Source organism: Pediculus humanus, genomic scaffold (genome assembly GCF_000006295.1).
Source record: "Pediculus humanus corporis 1103172108195 genomic scaffold, whole genome shotgun sequence".
Classification (NCBI taxonomy): domain Eukaryota; kingdom Metazoa; phylum Arthropoda; class Insecta; order Psocodea; family Pediculidae; genus Pediculus; species Pediculus humanus.
In genome coordinates, this window is record NW_002987765.1 from 348,445 (window position 1) to 374,825 (window position 26,381).

Sequence of the window (26,381 nt, forward strand, 5' to 3'; positions counted from 1 at the left end):
AAATGGCGTCCAACGAACGCACATGTAAACACAATTTGATTGATTTATTACTTACTTACTTACTTCTTTAAACAAAACAACAGAAATTTAAAATCTTATCAAAATCTCGCGATTTAATATCAAAATGTTGCCCTGATAATAATAATAATAATAATAATAATAATAATAATAATAATTTTTTTTATTTAGTTTTTCTCTCGTTAACAAACACGTCGGCGTCGTCGTCGTTTTTTTCTACTTCATTCTACAGAAAAAACAAAAAAAAAATTGTTTTTTAATTTCTTAACTTAATAAGTTACATAATTAATAAATAAGAATAATAATAATAATAATAATAATTAATAAGAATTTTATTTATCGTTCAACAAAATAAATAAATAAATAAATAAAAACTTGATAAAAATAAATAAAAAAAAAAAAATGACGGCGACAAAGCTTTTAATGCGATTTGACATAAACGACTGTCGTTGAAATAACGGGAAAATAATAATAATAATAATAATAATAATAATTTTTGGCAATTACATTTACGTAATAATTTCTTTTTTAGTATTTCAGGGGCGTAACTAGGTACATCACTTAAAAGTATAATATCCGTATTATTACGAATCGAGATAAATCTTCCAACACGAGACAAAAAAAAAAAATAATAATGATAATTTAAAAAGGTAATTTATTACCTCTATCACAATAATAATAATAATAAATTATTAATTAATTAATTAAAAAGGTAACAAAAAAAATTTTTTTTTGTAAAGTTTATAGTCGACAGTGACGTAATAATACAAAAAAAAAATTGTTAATTAATTTTCCTTTTTTTTTTTTTTTTATTATTTATTATTTTATGTACATATAAAAATGGCGGCAAAATTTTAATTTTTTTTTAAATAAAAAATTATTAACACATAAAAAAAAAAAAATAAAACAAACGCGCGTAAATAAAAAAAAGTTATCATTATTAATAAGGAGGAGGAGGAGGAGGATAAATAATTAACGTAATTTCGTTGATATAATTCCGATTTGTTCGTCGATCCTTTGAGATTTTCCTTTGAATTTTTTCGGATCGGGTCCGATCATTTGTATGAGTTGCGTCACTTCCTGACCGGAAATCTGACAAAATCTCGCCAACGATTTCAATGCTCTAAATAAATATTCTTCGGACGGATTGTTGTTTAAAAATTGTAACAAAGCCATTGTTAATTCTACTGCCACGTCGTCGAAAACCTGAAATCATTTATTAGAGAAAACGTAAAAATAAAAAATGTATAAAAAAAATTTTTTTAAAACTATTTCGTCGCCGACATTTTTTTTTTTTAAAAAAAGATTTATTGTTTAACAACACACGATAAAAATAAAGAAGCACGTATTATTATTATTATTATTTTGATTAATTAGCCAATCGAAATTTATTATTATTATTAATATTATTATTATCTTTTGGATTTACTATTAGCGATTTCGACGAAGAAAAAAAATTTTTTGTTAACGACAACAACAACAACAACCAAAACAAACAAACAACAACAACAAATTTTTTTTCTCTCTTTTCCTGTCGTCGAAACAAGTTAATAATAATGATTAAAACACTTTCTTTCCTTTTTTCCTTTTTTTATTTTTTTTGTGCACACAGATCTACCTTTGATATGCAACCAGGAGGTAATAATCTACGAAGACTTTTATTTTGATGCATTTTCTGAAATTATGGAAATGAATGATTCATTTACCAACTATTATTATCATTAACACTATTATTATTATTATTTCTTTTTAATGGATTATCATCTGTTGTGGTGAAATGTAAAAAAAAAAAAAAAAAATCGAGACAAAGGAGAAATATTTATAATATTTCGATCATAAATAAAAAAAAAATTGACCGACCGAACGTCTCACAATAATAATAATAATAATAATAATAATAATTAATAAAAATAAATATGGCTTCTTTGAAATTTTTAAAGAGAAAGAATATGACAATAATAATTAATGGAGGAGGAGGAAGGAGGAGGAATAGTTGTTTGTTGTTTTTGTTTGTTTTTTATTACTTAACGATACCTGAACCTGAATTTTGTACAAGAAAAAAATATTTGAGTTAGAAAAATCTTAAAACAAAATCAAAAATCAATCAAGTTACTTTCATTATTATTATTATTATTATTATTATTATTATTATTATTTATCACTCTCGTTAGAAAAAAAAAAAAAAAAAAACAAACAAAGGAAATAAAAAAAATTTTTTGATAAATATATAGGATCTCCTTTGTCCCGTTGAGATACAGACCACAGTTTTTACCTCCTTGCAAGCCATGTTGTGTACTATTGCCGAACCTCGATCTTGCAAAACGGGATTTTCCGACAGGAGAGCGTTTATCCCAACTTTTGTCGTCACACGAATATTACTCAGACTCGAATTGTTATGCTCCCATTCTGATATGTACAAAAGCCATTCGGATGTGCTTAAATTTTCGAATAAGTTTGCAAACTGTAACCAATTCATTGTTTCAATATAAAATAACTGATAACTGATAACGAAAAGGAGGGGGGAGGGAGGAGATGGGGGGAGGGAAGGAGGCGGAGCAGAGGGGAGGAGGGCGGAGCGAAAGGGAGTAAATTAAAATAAAAAAATTATTTTACCATTAATGATAACGCTTGTTGTTCTTCGACCGTTATCCTTTCCACGTTTCCCGCATAATTCATGAGCACGTGATCTCTTCTATCCTGATGTAATAAAAGTATGACGTCATCTTTAAGAGCCGCAGCAGCCAATACGTTGAGTAACCTAATTTTCACATCCTTGCTAAATGATTCGTCGTGAAGTAATTTTCCTGGAGTATAACAAATTTTTTTACATATATCAAAAGGTGTTTATCCTTAAACCTTTTTTTCGTTTAAACGAAGCCTTTTTTTTTTTTTACGCGCTCACCTACAAAATTTAAAAAACCATCGCCCAAAGCCCAGGAACCTTCGTCGAGTATCATGTATTGTTTTAATTCTTCCAGACTTTGTTTTTCCTCATCGTTTAATTTCCCATCGACCAAACTCACGAGAGCGTTAAAATGATCTTTTACGTCGACAGCATCTTTAAAAGTGATCGGAGGATCCTTTTGTTTGCTCCTTAATTCTTCCAATTCTTTACGTTCTTCTGCTTCTATTTCCGCCACGACGTCTCTTGCTTTTTGCGTCACAGCCGATATTTCTTCTTCCGTTGCAACGGGTTCGCCGTTTTGATGAGCGGCTCCATCGCTTTCAGCCATATCTTGTGAATAATTTGTTTCCGGTAAATTTCTAACGAATAAAAAAAAAAAAAGGACAAAATTAATAATAATAATAATAATAAACGAACGCAACGACACGTCATTTGTAAAAATTTAAATGTTTAAACCATTAAAAAAAAAATTATCGTCGCCAACAAATATGCAAACAAAGCGGAAATACTTCACGATTCGATTTCAGGTATTATTAAAACCAACAAACAAACAAACAAACAAACAATAAAAAAAGTTAATAGCGATATATTTGTGTGTGTGTAATTGCATTCAATACAAAAAAAGAAAAAAATCAAGGCACACTCGTATAGTACCTAAATTGATACCCGCTTCTTTCTAATTCCTTTTCGACGTCTCTTATTCTCTGCCTTTCTTTTTCTTCTTTTTTCTGTTTTTTCTTTCTTTTTCTTTCTTTTTTCGCTAATTTTTCATTTATTTCGTTTCTTTTAGCTTTTAATGCCAATGAATGACGTCTTGACACATTGAACACATAAAAAATAATTAATTAAATAATATCTACCAAATCGAAATTTTAAAAATCGTTAACCATTTCCGGTTTAACATTCAGTTTTACCAATCTGATTTAAAAAAAAAAAAAAAATTCCCTGCACAATTATATTTTCGAGTTCGTTACATAATAAAAAAAAAAAAACGAAAACAACAACAACAACAACAACAACAAAATTTATATATTTGGATATTCAAAATTTATTTTTGATTTAAATTTTAAAGTGAAATTATTTAAAAAAAAAACCGTTTTTAATTTTCGAAATTTGTGATAAAATACTTATTTACTACAAATAAAATTTAATGTATTTATATTTATATTCTTTTTTTACATATTCATAAAAAAAAAATTGAAATTTTTTAATTTTTCAAACCGTCATGATAATGAATAACTTATTGATAACCATATATACGTGTAACCGTTTTCAACATATTGAATATAATAATAATAATAATAATTTTTTGTTTGTTTTTAGGGATATGTATAGATTCGAATCGATGATGCGGATTTAAAATTAAATTTGATTAACAAATTATTTTTATATAAATATAAATATATATATATATATAATGAAAAATAACAAATTACAAAAGAAAAAAAAACTTGTGAATATAAAAAAAAAGTAATTTATAGAATCTTTTAACGGTTTTTTTTTTTTTTTTTTTTTTTTTTACAAATTGTAATTTTTTTTTGTTTTTTCAGAATAAAAATCGTTAAAAAAAATAACAACAACAACAACAACAGCAGCAATGTGAAAAGAAAAAAAATTAAAAATTTACTAAGCGAAAAAGAATTTAAAAAAAAAAAATCATCGTCGCCATTGAAAATATTATTAAGGAGGAAAAAAAAATCAAAAGGATCCGCGGGAAATTTTATGAAAAAAAAAAAAATTAAAAATAAAAATTTCGATTCATCTTCCACAAACGGGAAGGAAACGACAACGGTAGGGAAAATAAAAAATGTCGACTCATCATCCAACGGGAAAGAAACGACAACGACGGGAAAAATAAAAAATTTCGAGTCATCTTCCACAAACGGTAAGGAAATGATGGGAACGGTGGGAAAAATTAAAAAAAAAAAAAAAAAAAATTTCGGAATGAAAAAAATTAAAAAAAAACGCGAGTCTCCCAAACGTAATTTAAATCAATTTAAAATGATCAAATTAGAATCTCAAATATATTTTTACAAATACGAAAAAGATTTAAAAAAATCTAAAGGTAATAGTTTTAAGACGACGACGACGACGACGACGACGACAAAACCATTTTTGAAAACAATAAGAAAAACATTAAATTTAAAAAAGAAAAATAATAAAAACGATTCGAAATCTCTCACGTCGCCGTCGCCGTCGCCGTCGCCAAAGCCGTCACCCCCCCTTAAAAATGTTAAAAATGATGATGAGAAAAAGGAAAAAAAAAGGGAGGCGAGTTTTTCACGAGGAGAAAATCCCGACAAAACAACAAATCAACAAACGAAATCCCAACCACAGGACAAAGAAGATGATTCGAAATTGAAAAAATTCATTTCCGTCGATATTGTACCCAAGAAAAATTTATTAAAAGACGAACAGAATGATGATGATAATAAAGACGACAAAAACGACGAAAACGACGAAGACAACGACCAAATTCAATGTTTTCAAGATTTTTTAAAAAATGAAATTTTACGTGAAAAAAATTTACTCAAATTGTTGGAATCTCTCACGAACATGAATAATATTTTAGAATCCGGACGACCTCTCCTTCTAGAAGACGTTTCGAAAATAGATAACGAATACATGAAATCCATATTGAATTTATTAGAAAATACCGGGGTTGCGACGATTGAAAAAAACGCGACAGGAAAAGTCAAAGAGAAAATGACGAGAAGGAAAAAAATCAAAAAAGAAAAAATTTCTAAAAAAGAAAAAGAAGATGGAGGGGGAGAAGGGGGAGAAGAAGAAGGAGAAGTACCGCTCGAAAGAAAAGATGATAACGTTTTCGTAATAATTAATTCGAAAAAAATTTCAAAGGGTAAAAAGAAAAAATTAGAACCCGTTCGGATTTTACACAAAAATCCGGAAATCAGTCAGAGTAAAACTTTGATTGATGACTGCGAAGCGACCCCCTCGAACCCCGTAAAAAAAAATCAAATGAAAAAAACCATATCGAATTGTAAAAGAGAGGAAAAGTACAACAAAATCGATAGAATGAGTAGCGAAAAAGCAATCAGAGCACCCAAATTGGAAAACGTCGACAACAAAAAGAAAAGGGGTTTGACGAAAAATTTCAAAAAGAAAGAAAATTCGAATAAAATCGAAATACCTTTCAACGACGAAACGGAAAAGGTTACGGAGATTTGGAGGAGTAAAATCAAACCTTCCGACACGACCGTCGTTAGCCGATCATCAAATTCTCTCGATTTGGAAAGTGAAAAACTCGACCCTGAATATTTCGGTATCAAATCCTACGAAATGTTAAGAAAAACTGTCGAAGTCGAACTTCAAAGAATTTGTAAAAGTTCGTTGAAATCTTGGAACGGCGATGGTTTACTACCGGAAAATAAAATGGAAGCCGGAAAAACAAACAACGATACTAATGTGGATAAGACGTCACGTGACGTTGACAAAATTAAAAATTCCATATTGATCGATAAAAAATTATGCCCCCTGACGTTGTCGGAAGTGAAAAAACTTGAAAAAAGATCGGGAAACAAATTAAATTTAACGACTATTAAAAAACCCGTCGAGAAAATCATAAAAAAACGTGATGATCGTGGTGATGATGATGATGATGATTATGCTGCTGCTGCTGCTGCTGCTGCCGCTGCTGATGATCCCGAATCGGATTTTATCGTACGAAGAAGAATGTCGAAGGGAAAAGGAGACAAATCAATTCCGAAAAGGAGTGAAAGAAAATTAATTTCGAAAACGAATAAAATCGAATTCGATAAAAAAAACGATCCGAGTGAAATCGTCAAGGATTGGTCAATTGTTAAAAGGTTGGAACAAGCTTTCCTCGCTCTGAGTACTCCACCCTTTCCCGATAAAAAATTTAAAAATACGAAATTTTCCCAAAGTCTACCACCGGAAATAAGATCGAATGAAAGGTTAGCCGAAGGTACGAGTCGGGAAGTTTCGGTGAAAAAATTATTCGGTAAAAATAATTTATCCGACACTCGTTACGTAAACGAAAATATAAATTCGTCCAATTGCGAACGTGAAGTTTCCGGTTCGAAAGTATCATCGACGTCGAAAAAAATCCGGAAAGTTATTACGGATACGAAAAAACAAAATCCTAACTTGGAAAAAAATATAAAGAACCTTAATAACGGTGATACTTGCGGACGACAAAAATCGGAATCACTCCAAGGTACGACCGGAAATAAAACCGACATTTATGAAGAAAGCGTGACTCACTTGGAAAATGTTTACAGAAAAAAATCAACCGACATTGATAAACAAAAATCCAATTATTTAAAAAATGACGTGACGAGTGACAAGCATGTATTCGAAACATTTGTTAAAAACCTGGAAAATAATAAAAAAATGGAGTCTTCGAAAAGTGACGACGTCGACGCCGTTCAAATCAAAAAACGTTGCGATGATTCCATATCGACGAAAACGAAAGGAACGTCTAACGCCACGATCAAACTTAAAAAACCGACCGAATCGGAATCGAAACATTTTTACACATCATCGAAAAATTTGAAAATTCAAAACGTTCAAAATGATTTGGTCGATAAAATTAGCGAAACATCCAAACTTGTCCAGCAAGAAACGTTAAAAAAAAAATTACACGGTCATCAGGGTAAAAGACAAGCGATAAAAGTTCAAAATTTGAAACCTTCCGACGAACTCGAATTGAAAAATTTCCCCGAAACTCACAGGCACGTGAAAAATCCTAACGAAAACGCGCCGAGATCGAAAACCTCCGGCCGGAAAATGTCGCCGCTCAATCAAACCATGGTATTCAAACCTAAAGAAAAATCTACCGTGACGTCATCACCGGAAAAAATAAAATCCTCCGAATCGATAATTAAATTTAAAACTCTCGAAAGCGAATCGTTCGATAAAATCGAGTCGAAGGATAAAAAAATTTTCTTCGATAAAATCCCTTTGAAAAAATTAACGGAACGTCACAATCGGAATCCTCCGTTACGAGACCCGAAGGAAAACGAAGAAGAACGCATACCTTACGAACCGGAAAATGTTTTGTACGAATCGAAAACTTCGAGAACCGTCGAAGAAAATTCATCGCGCGAATCCATAGAATTGAAAAGAGGGAAGAAAATAACCGGAAGTAATAAATACGATTGGGAAAATAATTTGAATGAATATCGTCGGATAGTGAGAGACATATTGGGTCAATACGAAAGAACGAAAGATTACCTAAAACAAGACAACAATTTGAAGGAAGTCGAGAGTTCGTCGAATTGGTACAAATATCCGGAAGTTAAAAAATCGGACGGAAGTGAATGCGACGAAAAGGCAAATCTTTCCGCTTACAGAAATAATATTTTATGGCAATTCACTAAAAATCCCGTCACGGAAAATAAAATTAAATCGTTTGAAAAAAATTCATCGTCGACGACGTCGTCGTCGTCGTCGTCGTCACCGTCACCGTCACCGCCGACGCAGTCACCCCCGTCGCGAGAAAGGAAAAAAAAAAATTTACAAATCGTATCGAAATTAAATCGGGATTCGGATTTACTAGACGTCAAAGATTATCCCGTGAACGTTTGCAACGTGTTAAATTCGCATTTGTACGTTGATAAGAAAAAATTGAAAAAAAAACTCGCGGAAAACGTTCGATCGTTTTACCGTTATTTCAGTGAGGAAAACGTTCGAACGGATGATGCGAACGTTCAACTATCCATAGATAAACTTCACAGAATGAATTCTCATCCTAATTCGAATAAAATTCGAATGCGATCGAATAATACGACGACAGAACGTCGGCAAAATTAATTTTTTTTTTTTTTTTGGGGACGACGACGTCAACAACAACAAAAAATCGAAGGGGTAGTACCGAGTACCGAGTACCGAGTACCGAGTATTATTCGCATCACAATTAATTTATTCACAAGTACCTGTTTTATTAGTACCCGAAAATAATTTTATATTGTTCGTTTTTATCATTAATTTTATATGTACGTATATGTTTTACTTAAAAAAAAAATTTTGCATTTTTGTCATAGAGTAATTAAACGTAATTAATATAAATTTATTTTTTTCTTATTTAAACCACGTGTTCTTTTTTTTTTTTTTTTATATTCGGGTACGTCATCTCAGTTCGAGAAGATTTCTTTGTCGTTACCGATAAGTACCGAACCTGATGACGTATTTGCAATAATAATAATAATAATAAAAACTCACCTTATTTCTTCTATAGCAGAATTCAATTGTAAAAATTCGGGAGAATCTTCTCTACTATTTCTACGGTCAGCCGTGATGTTGGGTCCTCTTCCTAAACCCTCTATGAGATGTAAAAGAGTCGAACCTACGGGACTAAAATTAACAACAACAATAATAATAATAATAATACTAATTCGCAATTGAATTCAAATATATATATATATGAAATTTACGTTTCTCTTATGATATCCGGAAGGTTTAATATGTGTTTTGGAATTCTCGTTCCGCAGAGAAATTGTGCAAGTTCGTCAGAGAAATGATTGCAATTGTGTTTGAGTAAATCGTATGAGGATCCTGCAAATCGAGATTCTTTCAAACCTTGAAGGTATTCGTTGAACAATGCGTAGGGAACGAAAGTTTCTCCCAAAGGAATTATTTCGTGTGGCTCCTGTAAAATCGTACCGCCCTGCACGCAAACACAAACAGTTAAAAAAAAAAAACGACAGTCAGTACTTTTGAAAACAAAATTTGTTTTTATAACAGTTTTTTTTTAAAATAAAAATTGCCCCAAAATATTTGTCAAAGAGCCAAATAGAGAATGAGTGTGTATGAGATTATGAAATGCCAATGTATAAATACATTACGCCATATTAGACTCCATTAAATTTAATTATTATAAATTAACACAAAAACACAAAAATTCTCCTTTGACTTTAATAAATTTTTACGTAAAATTTATTAATACATTTAAAACTATCAAAAGGTTTTGAACCTTAATTTTTTTCAAAAAAATTCACGCCCAATTTAAAATTTGAATTTTTTCGGTTAATAAAACTATTGAAAAAAAAAAAAATTATTACAAACTTATTATATCGCACACGAAAAATAGTAAAAAAAAAAAAAAAAAAAAAAAAACTAATTACTTCGATGTCAGTTTTTTCTTTCCCCCCTGAAAAATATGGTCCCCCAAAACGTTAAGAAAAAAATAAAAAATAAAAATAAAAAAATTACACGTGATTACATACGCGGAAAAATTATTTTAAAAAAATTAATAAAAAAAAAAAAACAGTCATACCTATATTAATTTCTCACACCTTTCTTCTTCCTATTATTATTATTATTATTACGTTTTGTAAATTTATATTATTATTATTATTATTATTATTTTAAAAAATTTTTAATATAATAATGAGAAACGGCAAACAGAGAATATGAGAATAATATGAATTTATATTCACATGTGCGCCTACAAGCGTCGAAATTTCGACTCACAATAATGATGATGATGATGATGATGATGATGATGATGATGATGATGATGATTTAAAAATAAAAAAAAAAAAAAAATTTTAAACTCGAGCCAAATTTAGACGCTCAGTCCTTTTTTTTTTTTATTTTTTATTTTTTTTTAATATTTTTTTTGTCATTGCAAGTTTGATTTGCCACATAAAAAAAAACGAAAAAAATTTTTTTTTTTTAAAATACGCATTTACATTATTATTATTATTATTTACATAATGTTTCATACGATGCAACGTAAATCTATTTTTATATTATTATTATTTATTTATTTTTTTTAAAACATTAAAATGACATCGATAAATAATAATAATAAATTTCCTGTGCGTAATTATAACGACTTGGGCAAAATAATATATATTATTATCATTATGGCGAACGGTAAATAAAAAACGAATTAGAAACCAAAATAAAAACCCTCCGCCATTTTAAATTTAATTACTTTCCGTGAACTTTGAACTTTAAATCAAAATAACTATTCGTCATTAGAAAAAAATTATTATTTTTTTTTCAAACGCATTTCCCTTCCAAACTACTTTTTTCATTGAACATAATAAATTATTAATATCGATTCCATGTGATATGATTATTATTATTCACGGTCAAAATCAGGTACAAGGTTTGGCCGTTATTGAACTTCAAACCGTTTTATAAATAATAAGTTAAACTTACCGCTCTACACGATTTCACGCCATCTGATCCAAAAAAATATTCTTTTTCGAAAACGACAATAGCCGTGTGCCATATTCCTTCTAATTGTCTACCTGAAAAAAAAAAAATAATTAAATTAATAAAATTAGTTCAAAAAAAAAAAAACGTTGAAAAGCGGGGGGGATAGGGGGGCTCAAAATAAAGTATTTAAAACGTTTTATTTGGGGCGAAAAATTTATGTCGACGTGACTTAGTTTTTTATATGCAAACTTGAAATTAAATTCAAAAAATTTCACGTGTTTCTCGACACATTTTCACGCCAATTTTTATTTGAAAAAAAAGGAAATTAGTGAGAGAGAGAGAGAGAGAGAGAGAGAGAAACATCATTTTAAATCAATCAATTGATTTTTTATAGCAAAAATAAGTACTTTTTTTTTTCTTAAGTTGCCAAAAACTATAATTTGATACATCAAAAAAATAAAAAAAAAATTTCCATGAATTTTAAAAATCAATTTTTAAAAATTAAATAAAGAAAATTAGACATTTTTTCGCGATTGTTGTTGTTGTTGTTGTTGTGTTTGTGCCAAGTGCACGCCATACTGTCAAAAATTAAAAACAAATCCTTATTTTATGTAAAAATTTTTTTATTTTAATTTTTCACTATAAAATTTGAAATTTTATTTTTTTTATAAAAGTTTTTATCAATCATCCCCAGCGTCATTAGATCCCCCCTCCTTGTTTTTTTGTTGATAAATTAAGGGTAAAATATTTTTTAACGGTTTTTTCGTTTGGACAAACGACACGAAAGTTAGTTTTCCCAATCGAAAGTTCGTTTTTTTTTTCTTTAAAATTATTATTGATAAAGTAATAACATAAAAATAAAAGTGTTACAGAAAAAAAAGTAAATTTTAAAACAAGATGGTTTAAACGTTTAAACGAAGTTAATATTGTTACCAACTGTTAAACGTGTAAAAATTTAACAACGATTTGAAATTATTACCAACCGTCAAAGAACATGATTATTATTTTCATTAATAAAGATCTTTCAAACAATTTTATAGTTTTTTGATAATTAAAAAAGGCAAAATCCTTTTTATTCTTTCTGAATAATTACATCACTTTCATTTTATATATAAATTAATAATAAATTCAGGTTTCGATTCAATGTTTCATACAAAATTCATTAAGGTATATGAAAACGTAAAAAGGTAAATGAATTTTTTTTTTTTTTTTTTTTTTTTTGAGATTAAACGAAAACTTACCCAATAATGATTTTGATAATATTTTTGATAATCCTCCAGACAGATCGTAGACATACAATTTAACCGGCGATCCCATAATTTATTTAAAATAATAATCAATCGATTGTGAATGATACTATTCAAGTTACCAATTTTGATTAATATTGTGCAATGCGATGATTGGCTAATTTAGATAACGTCTGAAAAGAACGAAAACACGTTCAGAAATCATGCGTGAAATTTTCCCGCCAAATATACATTCCCAATGTTTACAACAGAGAATAATGAATTCGTAAAAAAAAAAAAAAAAATTAATTAATATGCATTATGAACACTTTTAAAATTATCATTTTTTTTTTTATTATTAATTATTAAATTAAAATATTACGACTTGCCAATTAAAAAATTAGATTTCGAGCAAGGTCAAATTGTTAAAATGTGCTTTAATTATTATTATTTATTATTATTTTTTTTTAAATTCATTTTTCTGAATAAATTCGCATTTAAATCAAAGCAAAAAATTGTGTGGAGGACAGAAAAATTTAGAAAATTCACACAGAATTCAAAATAAAAAAAAAAAAACTTTTAAATTTAAAAAAAAAAAAATTATTTTATGCGCACAACAATAAAACGTTTGATGACGATATAATGTTACTCTGATTTTTATATAAAATAAAAAAATTTTTTTTTTAAAATTTGATTGTCCTCGCTTTATTCTATTTTAAATATGAAGCAATACATTGCATAAGATTAAATTTAAAATAAAAAATTTTAACATATATATATCAATAGAATAAAATTTTTACAAAAAAAAAAAAATTCATATTATTATTAAATTTTAAAATCTTATTTAAATATAATTTTTATCAATTTATTTAATTGAAAAAAAATTTTTAAGAGTATCAAATGATTTGAAAATGTGGATGCAAAAAAAAAATGATGGTTTTCATGCAGGTAAAATTAATATTAAAAGACGTGACTTGCTAAAATTATTAATTTTAACGATAATTAATTCGTACAAAATAAAAATATTTATATAATAATAATAATACTACCTTACATTCATTACAACTATTATCCTGCTGTTTCGACGTAATTTAATTCATAAATGAGAAAAAAAATTTATTTATTCAGCACACAAAGACAAATGTTATTTGTACGTTATATAAAAAAATTTGTATAAAGGTGTTTTAAATAAAGCGGCCTCTAAGCTCCCACCTTATATCCGTCTAAAAATATATATTATATTAAAAACGAAGCGTAGTAGTTATTGGTTTGTAATATAGCGCATTGCTACGCATTTTACAAAATTTTATTTTTTTATTATTTTCAATTTTTTTTTCCAATAAAATAAAATTTTAAAAAATTAAAAAAAAAAAAAAAAAAAAAAAATTTCACATCGAACGACAATCAGTAAGAATTTATTTTTATGAATAACATAAATTTATGTCATATCGCTTTAAGTGAAATTATAATAATTTTTTTTTTTTTTTTTTTTTTTGTATGCCTAATAAGATGAATTTAAAAAAAAAGAAAATGATGATTTTCTTACAGACAAATGAAAGTATAAAATAGCATATATTAATTCGAGTACGAGTAAATTTGTAACATTTATGTAAAATTTCAAATGTCAAAAAAATTACATATAAATTAAATTTTTTAATTTTTTTCAAAATTATTAATATTTGACTTCTTTTGAACTAATAATTTTGTGATCAAAAAATTTAATAATTAATTTATTATCTGATTTATTAAAATTGTTATAATGAGAAAATAAAATTTAAAAAAAAAAAAAAAAATTGTCAATAATCATAAATGATATGAAAGTCAATAGTGAAATTTTTAGTTTAGATTTTTTTTTTTTAATTAACTTGGAATATTATTGTGTAAAAACTTTATATATTTGATCAATTTTTTTTTTTCTCAGCATCAAATAGTGATTTTTTACAAGACACTAATGATTTATGAAAAGGCAGGTGAAATTTAAAAAAATTACTTACTCACCAAATTCTTTTATACTTAAATGACATTTAAATATTTTAAAATTTTTAGACGATACTTTATTAAACTCACTTTTTTCCGTTGAGAAATATTATAAAAGTTTACAAAAATTTATAGAAAAATAATTAAAAATTTATGAAATAAAATGTTATTTGTCCGATACGTGCAGAACACGAAACCATAATGCTTTGTTTACATTTTTTCTACTGCCACGTTTACTTGTGAATACAGTGCAGCCATTATGATTTTTTAAATGAATAATTTTAAGCTTAAAAATAATAATAGAAATTTAATTGAATTCGTTTTTTATTACTTATATAACTAAATATTAGAAAATATGAACAAGTATTTAAAATTAGTTCAGGTAAAAACACCTTATAATGAAAGAATTTCACGATTAAGAAATAGAATATTTGGAGATCCACTTACTAAAAGGCAACAGGAATCGATGAGAGTTGTTAAACTATTTTCAGAAAAACCATTGTATAAAAGAACAGAAGTTGTTGACTATTATCCAAAATATGGAATAATTGAGGAATTAATGGTTTATTTAAGAAGGTACGGATTATATCGTGATGAACACAAAGATTTTGTAGAACACATGGAAAAGGTGCGTTTAGCTAGAGGAAAACCTAAATGGAAACCGAAGAGAATTTCCAAAAATAGTTAAGAAGAAAAAAAATAGAAAAAAATTGTAGTTTAAATAAAAAAAATGTGTAATTTGAAGTTAAGAATAATTATTTATTATGATTTAAATGGATGTTTATAACTTTATGAGCTGAAAAGTAAGGTTATCAAATAAAAATTATTATTAACAAATACAAATAGTTAGATTTGATTAAATTTTTAATTTAAAATTTTTTTTAAACTTAATTCTTAAAAAATATTTTGAGTAAGTGTTCGTTTTCACACTAAAATTAACGTACAGCGATAAAATTATAAATGTTCATATAGAAGAAAAACAAATTAATTTTACATCTAATTTTTTAAAAATATAAGTTTATTTTATAAGAATTAAATTTTTTTTTTGACTAATTTTAAACTCAATTGATACAATTAAGGTAGCCACTTTTTACTTATCATTTTCAAAAGAAATTTTATACTAATATTAAAACTTATTTAATAAATTATTCGTAATAAGTATCAACATACTTTTACTGATAATAATTATAAAATGTTTAGAGTTATATATATAATAAAATATTTGGCAAATGTCAAGGATACTGCAGATAACCACTTTAAAATAGATTAAAGTGCAATTTGCATTGTATTATAAAAATACATAATTTTTTAAAATCAAATTTAAATTTATTAAGTGAAAATTTAAAATTTAATTATGTAGATTATAGCTCATCATTAGTTTCTCCCTTTCTTTGACTAGCAACATTTAATGTCTCATGCAAGCAATCATCACTATCATTTTTTAAAACTAAATCACTACATAAATATTTTTCTAAAGAAACACTTTGTTGGTGATTATAATACCATTGCTCGATAGCATTTTCATAATCTTCAATTAATGATTCACATTGTGTTTTCATATTTGTTATTTCGGCAGAAGGTTTATCCCACAATTCGTAAGGCATACCTAATTCAACTTTAACTCCTTTATTTCTACAAATGAAAAAAAAAAAGAAAAATTATAAAATTCATTTCAAAGCACAGATTAAGTTTGAGTTTGAATAATAAAAAATTAAAAAATTTTTTAATTATACATACACCAAACCATGGAGCGTTTGAAAAGTTTGACTCATTCCTTTGGCAAATCTAGTGCTATCTTGTCTTTCTTTGTGAATGTTATATTGAAGTATTCTTTCACAAATGTTATCTAATGTTTCAAGAAGTCTCAGTTCACTAAAATTAATTAAAAAAATGAATGAAGTTTACTAAAAATAAAAAAGGTGTGTAAATGATAAGTAAGTATTAATTATAACTCACGAAGTTCGATATTTTGTTTTTTTCTTTTTCGTTTCATCAAGTGAATAGCCTGTTTCTATAACTTCGTGAGTTTTTCCGGTTTCCTTAAGTTTTGAGGATAATTCTATAGCAACTATTTTACAAACTGAAAGGAAATTTTAAATTTTTAAGTAAATTTGTGATTGAAACATCCATTTAAAAATTTATTAAAACAAGTTGTTTTAAATACCTTCACATTTATTTGCGTATTTAACACCCTCATCTTCTGCTGTCTTACAAATACTTAATTTAAAACTACTTGACAAAAGTAATAAAATTAAAAAATTCATTTTAAATTATATTTTCGATTATATAAGTCAAAAATAAACAAATAAATAAACCGTGCGTTTTAACAATGATGTAATTTAACTTCACATAAAATAAATAAAATTAGAAAAATGATTTTTTAAAAAATAATTGTTTTCAACTGCAATTGTACCGAAATTAATAAGTTAATGATTATCGCATAAATCATGATGGCAGAACTGTATGTTAATTTCAAATGATTGTGTAAATACGTTCGATAAAACTAACTGTACAGGTTTTAATTAAGATTAGGTTAGTAAAAAGTTTTTTTTATTAAAATTTTTAGTTTTAAACTGTGATAAAAATAAAACGAAATAAAATAGTAATTAGTAAAAAAGTTTAATGCGTCAAAAAGTGCACCATTTGCAAGATTATTCTTTATATTCGAATTTATTTAAATTTTATTACAGTGGTAACCCTGTTGTAAAAGGGTTGAAATTTAGAAAACCCGCCACTTTATAATTTTCAAAATGATTTTTCCGGGTAAAATAAAATTTAACCACTTGTTTGTTTTAAGAAGAAATTTCAGCAAAGTTTTGGAAGAAAATTTAAAAATTAAATATTTGGACAAAGAGCATAAGGGTATTGTAGAATTGGGTCTTAATCGTCATTCCGGAAAAAACTCATTTAATAGGAGTTTAGTTAATTCACTAAGTCAAGCTATTAAAAATATAAAGTATGATAAAGATGTTAGAGTTGTTATTTTTAGAAGTTTGGTACCCAAAGTATTTTGTGCTGGTGCTGATTTAAAAGAAAGAGCAGAACTTAGTCCCATAGAAGTTAGACATTTTGTTTCTGATCTAAGAGCAATGTTGACAGACATTGAGAATTTAGAAGTGCCTGTCATAGCAGCTTTAGATGGTGTAGCTTTAGGAGGAGGTTTGGAATTAGCTTTAGCTTGTGACATTCGAACTGCTTCAGAAAATGCAAAAATGGGTTTGGTAGAAACAAAATTAGCCATCATTCCAGGAGCCGGAGGAACTCAAAGGCTCCCAAGATTAATTGGACCATCTAAAGCTAAAGAATTAATTTTCACTGCCAAAATACTAGATGGACAAGAAGCATTTTCATTAAATATTGTAAATCATGTAGTAAAACAAAATGAAGAAGGAACTGCTGCTTATGAAAAAGCATTAGAAATAGCTGAAGAAATCATTCCGAATGGACCAATAGGTGTAAAAATGTCTAAAGTTGCCATTAATGAGGGTTTAAAAGTTAGTTTAAGTTCTGGACTAAAAGTCGAAGAAGCTTGCTATGCACAAATAATTCCAACTAAGGATAGAATAGAAGGATTAAAAGCATTTGCAGAAAAAAGAACTCCTGTTTATATCGGTGAATAATTTTTTTAAAAATATTTTTAGTATGAATTGGATTTAGAGGGTACGAATTGTTATTTTTTTAAAAATTTTATTTTGAGACGTTTGATGATACAAATTTGTAAAAAAAAAAAAAAATAAAATAAATAAACAAATCAAATTTATTTTACATTTTATACTTAAATGCAATATATATTTTTAAACAAAATATTTATTATAATTTATTTTTAAAATTTATTCGTATTTAAATAAATAATTATTATTGCACTACAAATATCTTTCATTATATAGTTTGATTAAAGACATATTTATAAATATTTATGCTACCCTAAATCATACAGAAAGGAACACATAACTAATTATCAAGATACAAAAATATTTTGTGAGTATGTGTAAAATTAATAATTCTCAAAATATTTACCGGTTCAAACATTTTAAAATATTAATTTCAAATACAATTTTTAATTTTGGCACAAATTTACTACTCGTTTAAAACATACATTTAATTAATAACAATATATATATATATAAATTTATATTCTAAAAAAATATTTTCACTATAAAAAATTTTTTTACAAACAATAAAACAATTTTTTTTTTTTTTTATTTTGGCAAAATAATATTTCAATCGTAACTTTATTTAAAAAAAACAAAAAAAACAATAATTTTGGAATGTATTCCAAAAAATAATTAATTAAAAATAAAAATAAAAATCATGAGATAATGACTAGTATTATGATCGTGTATAATATATATTAATATTTTATTTAATATAAATAAATTTAATAAGTACTAAGTTTTGTCATAGGACACACACATATATAAATATTTTGGCAATAACTATTCGATACAATACAACAATTGATTTAAAACAGTCAATTATCAGTAATTAAAATTATTTTAAAATTAATTTTTTATTTTACAGAGAGCAAATTAATCACTAAAAAAAATAAAAAATAAAAAGAGGTTTTACTTAAATATTTTGTGACACTAAATATTATAGACTTTACGTTATAAAACCATGTAAATATTACTGAAATATATAAACTTCTATTTTCTCATTGCGAATAAATTAATGTTGTTTTACACAAGTAATAAAAATATCTAAAAATTTGATTGAATAAAAATTAAACTGTAGAAAAAAGCCATTTTTGGTGGCTGAGCTCAAGTTATAACCTGTGATTAAGTAGTTATAAAATATTCTAAATTATTTATGTTTTCAAACCCTGATCGATAAATTTTTAATTGAAAATGATTTTTTCTAAAAAAACTGAAATATTATAGTTTAGTTAATTTTTAAAAGGAACAACTGGGGGAAACAAGTGATGTAAAATAGCTCTGTAATGAATTCCTGCTGCTACAGCTACAAATAGATGCCACACAGCATGAGCACACGGAACTGCTCCATCCAATTTGAAAAAAATAATTCCAATACCATATAAAATTCCTCCTAATTGGAGTTCTTGAAATCCACTCAGATCAGTCTAGAATTTGGTTTAAATAATGTATGACAATATTTAAAAATTAATTTATTTTGCCTTTATTTTGACTTGATACTCACCCAATTGTTTAAAACCACTAAAGCAGGAGCTACACCCATAAAAACGTAGAAAAATGTTTCTAATCTTTTGTATTTTTCATGAAATATTTGTTGATATGAAATTCCACAGAAAGCTAAAACCCAAATTATCCAACTCAAATGTTTAGCAATTGTTCCTTCAGGAGATGAACGAAGGGTAACCCAAGGAAAATATGAAGCTGCTATAAATATGTAAATAACAGCTCTGTCACATCTATGCAAAAAATCTTTCAATTGTCTGAAAATAAAAGTTTTTATTTCATACACACTCGACAAAACATTAAATTATATAAAATCATATTTTTATTTTGGTACCTGTCTCTGCTACAGAAAAATACACAATGAAAAGAAGTTGAAACGGTAAAAATCAAAATCAATGAAGCTCCGTATATGAGAGCGGCCCAAAATTGAGCAAAATTTTGAGATCTTTCAATTAAGTTTAAAAATCCTAAAATACTTGGCACTACCCATACCTAAAATAAAAAGTACATTAAAAAATAAAGATTTACAATTAAAATAAATTTTTTTTTGTAATACATAAAAAGATAAAAAAAAAAATAATTATACCCCATGAGTTAAAACGTTAGCACAGTGTTCTATTGTTGTCGGAATATATGCAGAGTTTGGTGCAGCTCTGCAATTTTTCCATTTGATTCTAAAATTAAAATAAAATAATAATTAAATGTGATGATAATTATAAAAAAAAAAAAAAAAATTATAAAAATATTTTAAAAACTTACTGTTGAAGTTGTTCATAATTAATATTGGCAATAGCATCTTTCCAAAATTTTTTTACTTGGCAAAACATTACTTATGATATATATCAAAAAAACATATTGTTGTTAAAAATAAAAAATATATATTATTTTTGGCAATTTTAATTATAATTTCTTTTTGTTATATCAATCAATCAATCATTATTAAAAAATAACATTAAATATAATTTATTGAAAATATTAATTTGATGTGTACAATAAATTGCCATATCAAATTATAAAATGTATCCTTTATATCGAAAAAAAAAAAAAAAAATTTTTTCTAATCAAAAAAAAAAAAAAAACTGATATGAGCATTATCATTAAATCTAAATAAATTTTAAATAAGTTTTTTTTTTCTTTTTTTTTACTTGTCAATTAACATTTCAACTAGAATCAAACAAAGAATGTTGTTTAAAGTTAGGCTGAGATAACTGCCACCTAAAAAAAAAAAAAAAATTTTTTTTTTATATAGGCTCCTATAATAATAAATGAAATAAATGTTATTATAATTTTATAGGAAAACTACTAGCTTTATAACTTAGTGATAAGTGATTTAATAAAAAAATGTCATTTAAAATTTCTATTCATAAAAAAAAAAAAACTTACATTTTTATATAATTTAATAACAAAATACATTTTACATTTACAATTTACATAGTAAATTTTAAAAAAATTAAACAATTTTTTAATATCATTATTTATTTATTTATTTATTTATTTTTTACATGTCACTATTATACAATTTAAAATAATAATAATAATAATAAATCAATAAAATAATAATAAAAAAACTTGTAATTTTGTTGGATGATTTTTAAAAAAATAAAAATTTTGTTGCAGAAGACAAAATTCTTCTGTTCAAAAAAAAAAAAAAAAAAAAAAAAAAAAAAGTTGCGCGGTTTTTGATGGCCGAATCTAAACTTAACGATTTTTTTTTTTAAAATCTAAAAATAATTTTGAATATTGTTCGTTTTTTTTATTAATTAAATTAATTTAATAACATTTATTTTTTAAAAGCCTTACATAATATTATTTTACAAAAAAAAAAAAAATTTGTTTTTACTTTATTTAAAGTTTTACATTAAATAAGATTTGACATAAAGGTAAGAAATCCATTTAAGTTTTATAGAAAATTTAAAAAAAAAAAAATAATAATAATAATAATTGAGTTTTTTTTTTTTTAAATTAAATTATAATTTATTTTTTAATGAATGAGTATAAAAATTATTATAATAATTTATTATCAATCGACATTTTTTTTTTTTTTTGAATAAGGAAGATGATATGGTTTGATAATAAGAATGACGATTAATTAAAAATTTTTTTTTGTTTTTTTTTATTTTATTCTACGCATTTGACATTAATCTATTTTTTTTAGTTTATTTATTTTATATTTAAATTTTTTAATGAATAAAAATTTATAATTAACGGTTTTTAATAAATATTTTGAGGTAATGGTTTGATGATGTGTAACAATCATTAAATTTCATACAAATACTTGGTCAATGTATTATTATTGTTAAAAAAAATTTTGTAAATTCAATAACAATTCATCAAAATGAAAATTTTCTACATGTAGTTTATTTGAAATAATTCAAACATCAAATCATGAACAATATATAACAAAAAAAATTTGGATTTTATGATAGCAATGAATATTTTTGAATATTTATTAAGGATTACATTGAGGTTGTGCAGTTGCTGCCAAATAACAATAAGCTCCAACCGATGGCAAAGGTTTTGGTAATATAAATCCACCATTTTTAGCTGGTAAAAATTGTAGCATAGACATTGATTCATCCTCTTGATTTGGAATCTCTTCGTGATTAGGCTAAAAAAAAAAACAACAACATAAACCCATTTACCTCATTCTATTGATAATTTATTAATTAATGAAAAATTTATATTAAAATAATTATAATTTATGTACCAATAAATTTGCCATCGTTTTTATTGGACCTTTGGCTGGATCCATATCAAATGGTGCTGAAAGTTTTCCTCTTTCTATGCAATTGGCAAGACAATGTAAAAATTCATTTCTCATTTTAAGATCATTTAATGAATTATTGCAACCCATTATTTTATTAACCCATAATCGTACCAAATTCCGTTCTACCTTTCAAAAAAAAGCATAAATAAATCTCTTTAAAAAAATTTTTAATGATTGATCAATAACAATTCTTTTATAATGTTTATCATTTGTTTTTGTTTTGTTAAATAAATTTTTATGCGATTGTGACATAATATTAAATGATTATAAAAATCTATTGATTGATAATAAGTTATTGAAAATGATCAAATTGATTGTTATCAAGTGTGAGTGAGAGAGAGAGAGAAAATTTTTTAATTATATATTAAAATATAACAAATAAAATAATTTTTAATTTATTTCTTATCAATGTAAAGGGTCATTAATTATTTATAAGTCGTTTTAAGTATGTTAGTTTGTTTTTTTTTTATAAAAAACTGATAATTTTTTAAGTTTTTTTTTTTTTTACTAATGGCAATAACACATAAAAAGATGTGAAATTTTTTAAAAATTTAATTCGTATAACAACGACATTAAAATTCGATAATAATTTTTTCATTATCAGGGATTTGATTATAATATCATTCCTTTGGTTTGAATTTTTCTAAATCTCGTTTAAATTTAAATTTAATTTTTAAAAGAGATCTGTTAGAAAGTATTTGTGTGTAAAAGAAAGAGAGAGAGAGAAATATTATAAAATATTAATGTAAATGCGGTCATCGATTAAATTACAGTAATAAAAAGATGAATTATGGTCGACAGAATATATTATTAACGGTTAACGATATATACATACATTATATATATGCGTGCATATAATTATAAATAAATTAATATTGTCGTAAATAATTTTATGAATTTAACTTTTACCCTCTCTCGTTTCCATTCTTGATCTCAAATAATATGCAATTCGAAATATGTCAGTATTACAAGTATAATTTAATTCTCGGGTCAAATCCATTTTTATACGAAAAAGTAAACTAAAGCAAATTTTATGTAACCGAAAAAAATTGTTTTTTTTTTTCCCTCCCCCTTCGTTGTTGTTATTATTTTAATTCTAATGACACGAAATTTTTTCTTGTCGGGGAATTTTTTCCCCGACCGTTACAAATTAGAATATCAAACGATAGAACATGTACATATTTATGAAAGTTTTAAATCAAAAAATTTTTAATAATTTTTAATGTGTAGTAAGAAAAAAAAACTTTTATTTTGTTTAAATTGATACAAAAAGGACATTATTATTATAAAAAAAAAAAAAAACAGTAAGTCGAATTTTATTTTTGTTGTTTTATTATGATTCACATGCTTCGTTTAATTTTGAAAATAATTCAACGTTTTCTTTATTAATACAATCTTTCCTGAAATTTAATAAAATTATTATTATTAGTACATGTTGCTTTTTTTAAATAACGAATTTTCATTATTAAAAAAAAAAAAACTAATTACTCTATTTTTAATTTTTGATATTCTGAAAATTCACAATTCATAAATTGAGTATGAGCTTGAAGTTCGTTTGCATGTTTAGCTTCAACTTTACAAATTGTCGAATTTAAAATTGTTATTTCTTTCGTGAGCTGCTCGTTACATTTCTGTAATTTACAAACAAAAAAAATCGATTGTAAAAATGAATAAACCAAAATGGATTTCAAAAAAATTTAAATTATATATGTATTATTTACCGTTAATTTTAATGTCATGCAAGTGTACCATTTTAATCTGTGACATGTTTCTTCTTTCCATTTTTTTATTGAATCATCTTCAGGTAAACCAGGGGAATCTGATTTTTGCTTTAAAAACAAACAAAACAAACAAATATTATATTTATAAAATAGATAAATAAATAAGTTAATAAAAAATAGTAATAATTAATTACAAGAGCAAAAATTTTTCTTATATAATGTTTATCCCTTCTAAATAAATCAATATTAAAATCAGGTATTATTTCTCGGAGCCTTTTTTTACAATGTGCGAGTTCTTGTTGCCATTTGCTTATATCACATTTAATTCTTTTAAGTTCGGCATTTTGTTCTTCGTCTAAAACTTCCGTTAAATCTTTTATTCTTTGTGATAAAACGTTATTAACGTATTCTCGAAAATTATTTGTTTCTACTTTCATGGCAGCTCTCAATTGTTGACCATAATCAGATGTATGCCTAGATATTGCCAATACAAATTCTCCAAATGTTTGACCTTTAGAACGTGCAAGAACTTTTGCCATTTCCTATTAAAATCATCCATTTTCAATTAATACAAAAAAAAAAAAAATGGAAAAATTTCATTTAAGTTTAAAATAATAATAATAATAAACCTCAAAATCTTCAAATTCATTTTTATTTGATTCCAAATTTTGAACCGCCTCTTCGGGTAATTTAAATTTTGGTGTTTTTGGGGGACCTGTTGGCGTTTTTGGTATATGCGGCATGCAAGGCATACGAACTTTAAGCAAAGATTGTTTTTTTCCCTTTTCCGTCTCATTTCCTTTCTTTTTTTTTTTTTTTAATACAAAAAATTAATGTTAATTAACATTGTTATTTATAAAATGTGATAAAAAAATTACATACGAGTTCATTTCCAGCACCAGCACCAGCAGCAGCTGCTGCAGCCGCAGCCGCAGCAGAACCAGAACCACCAACACCACCAGCAGAAGCAGACGCAGCAGCAGCAGCAGAAGCAGAGGCAGAACCACCAACAGCAGCAGCAGCAGAAGAAGAAGCAGCTGCTGCTGCAGAAGCAGAAGCACCACCACCAGCAGAAGCAGAAGAAGCAGCTGCTGCTGCTGCTGCAGCACCACCACCACCACCAGCACCAATCGGTGGCAATTGATTACGAGGTGGCGGTTCGTTAAAAGGTGGCGGAAGGATTTTATCATAATTTGTATATTTGGCCAATAATTTAGCATATTGATCACGATTATTTCTTTCTTCTAGAGTATTTGGAGGTTCTGAGAGTTTTCCTAACCAGGCTTCAATAAGATTTTGCTCTGTTCTGCGCAAAATTTTCATTTTATTAAAAAAAATAAAAATTTTTTTCTTTAAAATTTGTATCGCGAATAGAAATTTCTTTCCCAAATAAATTATTATTATTATTATTTTACTTACCGTCAATTGTAAAATCTGGTTTTGCTGCTTCTATTAAATTTAAATTATCAATAATTTCCTGATCTGGATCATTCATGATTGTTTATTTATTAAAAAAAAATAACTGGAAAACCATAAAAAATTAATATTTCTAATCAAAATAAATTTTTTATAATTAACGATAAAGAATATTAATATGAAATAACATTAATAAAAGTGTTTCCAAAAAAAAAAAACTAGGCCTGTAATAATAATAATAATAATAAAGGTACTTGTTTAACATATTCCATTAAAAAATTAATGAATAAATTTTATGTAGAAAAAAAACAAATAACTGAAAATAATTTAATACCTTAATATAAACAAAAAAAATCAAGATTTTATTTATTATTAATTAATAATTTTTAAATATGATATGAAATTTTATTTATTTATTTATTTTTTTTTAATTTTTTATTTAGCAGAAATTAAATTTACCGGAAAAAAAATAACAAAGAATTTAAATAAGACGAGAAAATATTTTGTTGTTGTTGTTTTTGTTGTGAATGATTATTTTAAACGTGGCGTGGTTTTATGATAAGTAATATATTCTTTTGTTTTTTTTTATTTTTTCTTCATTAGAATGATAAGAAGTAAATGTTAAGTGTTTTCTTTTACAAGTTTAAATTAAAATAATAATAATAATAAAATGTAATAAATAATATGTAATTCGTTTTATATTGATTTTAAAATCTTTCTTTTTTTTTTTTTTTTGATTATTGAATAATAAATTAAAAGTAAGAAAAAAGGAAAATTGGATTTTGGTAAATGAAATTTTTAAAAATTAATTAACAACCTTTAAATAATGCGTAGTAACGGAAACGTTATAAGGAAAACAAAACAAATAAATCAATAAAGTTATTGATGACATATAAAAACGTAGGAGGAAATAACAAAACTAAACAATTTTTCACATCGAAACTTTTTTAAATTTTTATTCAAAGTAAATAAAATATATTTTTATAATTTTCCCTTCATATTTTAATAATTTTATATTAATTTTATTAATATTCGATGTTG

The 26,381-nt window shown here is 25.4% G+C and overlaps 8 protein-coding genes across 8 annotated transcripts; 3 read left to right on the forward strand and 5 right to left on the reverse strand.

Annotated features, from left to right (window-relative positions):
- Positions 1-990: 990 nt before the first annotated feature.
- Phum_PHUM429720 (uncharacterized protein) lies at positions 991-3,251 on the reverse strand (the record flags this gene model as incomplete). The annotated part of the gene is made up of 4 exons (XM_002429300.1): positions 991-1,224; positions 2,279-2,479; positions 2,632-2,822; positions 2,921-3,251. The coding sequence occupies 4 exons, from the start codon at positions 3,249-3,251 to the stop codon at positions 991-993; spliced, it is 957 nt and encodes a 318-aa protein (XP_002429345.1).
- Positions 3,252-4,924: 1,673 nt separating this feature from the next.
- Phum_PHUM429730 (uncharacterized protein) lies at positions 4,925-8,866 on the forward strand (the record flags this gene model as incomplete). The annotated part of the gene is made up of 6 exons (XM_002429301.1): positions 4,925-4,988; positions 5,211-5,617; positions 5,783-6,493; positions 6,626-8,316; positions 8,410-8,705; positions 8,772-8,866. The coding sequence occupies 6 exons, from the start codon at positions 4,925-4,927 to the stop codon at positions 8,864-8,866; spliced, it is 3,264 nt and encodes a 1,087-aa protein (XP_002429346.1).
- Positions 8,867-9,123: 257 nt separating this feature from the next.
- On the reverse strand, positions 9,124-12,394 carry Phum_PHUM429740 (uncharacterized protein; the record flags this gene model as incomplete). Its single annotated transcript, XM_002429302.1, has 4 exons — positions 9,124-9,259; positions 9,340-9,572; positions 11,078-11,169; positions 12,319-12,394. 4 exons carry the CDS (start codon positions 12,392-12,394, stop codon positions 9,124-9,126), a joined length of 537 nt encoding a protein of 178 aa, XP_002429347.1.
- A 2,241-nt stretch (positions 12,395-14,635) lies between these two features.
- Phum_PHUM429750 (mitochondrial 28S ribosomal protein S33, putative) lies at positions 14,636-14,968 on the forward strand (the record flags this gene model as incomplete). The annotated part of the gene is made up of 1 exon (XM_002429303.1): positions 14,636-14,968. The coding sequence occupies one exon, from the start codon at positions 14,636-14,638 to the stop codon at positions 14,966-14,968; it is 333 nt and encodes a 110-aa protein (XP_002429348.1).
- A 673-nt stretch (positions 14,969-15,641) lies between these two features.
- Phum_PHUM429760 (uncharacterized protein) lies at positions 15,642-16,544 on the reverse strand (the record flags this gene model as incomplete). Its single annotated transcript, XM_002429304.1, has 4 exons — positions 15,642-15,912; positions 16,018-16,152; positions 16,237-16,360; positions 16,445-16,544. The coding sequence occupies 4 exons, from the start codon at positions 16,542-16,544 to the stop codon at positions 15,642-15,644; spliced, it is 630 nt and encodes a 209-aa protein (XP_002429349.1).
- A 486-nt stretch (positions 16,545-17,030) lies between these two features.
- Positions 17,031-17,900, forward strand: Phum_PHUM429770 (methylglutaconyl-CoA hydratase, putative; the record flags this gene model as incomplete). The annotated part of the gene is made up of 2 exons (XM_002429305.1): positions 17,031-17,766; positions 17,809-17,900. 2 exons carry the CDS (start codon positions 17,031-17,033, stop codon positions 17,898-17,900), a joined length of 828 nt encoding a protein of 275 aa, XP_002429350.1.
- Positions 17,901-19,165: 1,265 nt separating this feature from the next.
- Positions 19,166-20,263, reverse strand: Phum_PHUM429780 (monocyte to macrophage differentiation protein, putative; the record flags this gene model as incomplete). The annotated part of the gene is made up of 5 exons (XM_002429306.1): positions 19,166-19,360; positions 19,438-19,693; positions 19,771-19,928; positions 20,023-20,110; positions 20,196-20,263. 5 exons carry the CDS (start codon positions 20,261-20,263, stop codon positions 19,166-19,168), a joined length of 765 nt encoding a protein of 254 aa, XP_002429351.1.
- Positions 20,264-21,885: 1,622 nt separating this feature from the next.
- Phum_PHUM429790 (uncharacterized protein) lies at positions 21,886-24,463 on the reverse strand (the record flags this gene model as incomplete). The annotated part of the gene is made up of 4 exons (XM_002429307.1): positions 21,886-22,031; positions 22,173-22,329; positions 23,113-23,135; positions 24,208-24,463. The coding sequence occupies 4 exons, from the start codon at positions 24,461-24,463 to the stop codon at positions 21,886-21,888; spliced, it is 582 nt and encodes a 193-aa protein (XP_002429352.1).
- Between the last annotated feature and the right edge of the window lie 1,918 nt (positions 24,464-26,381).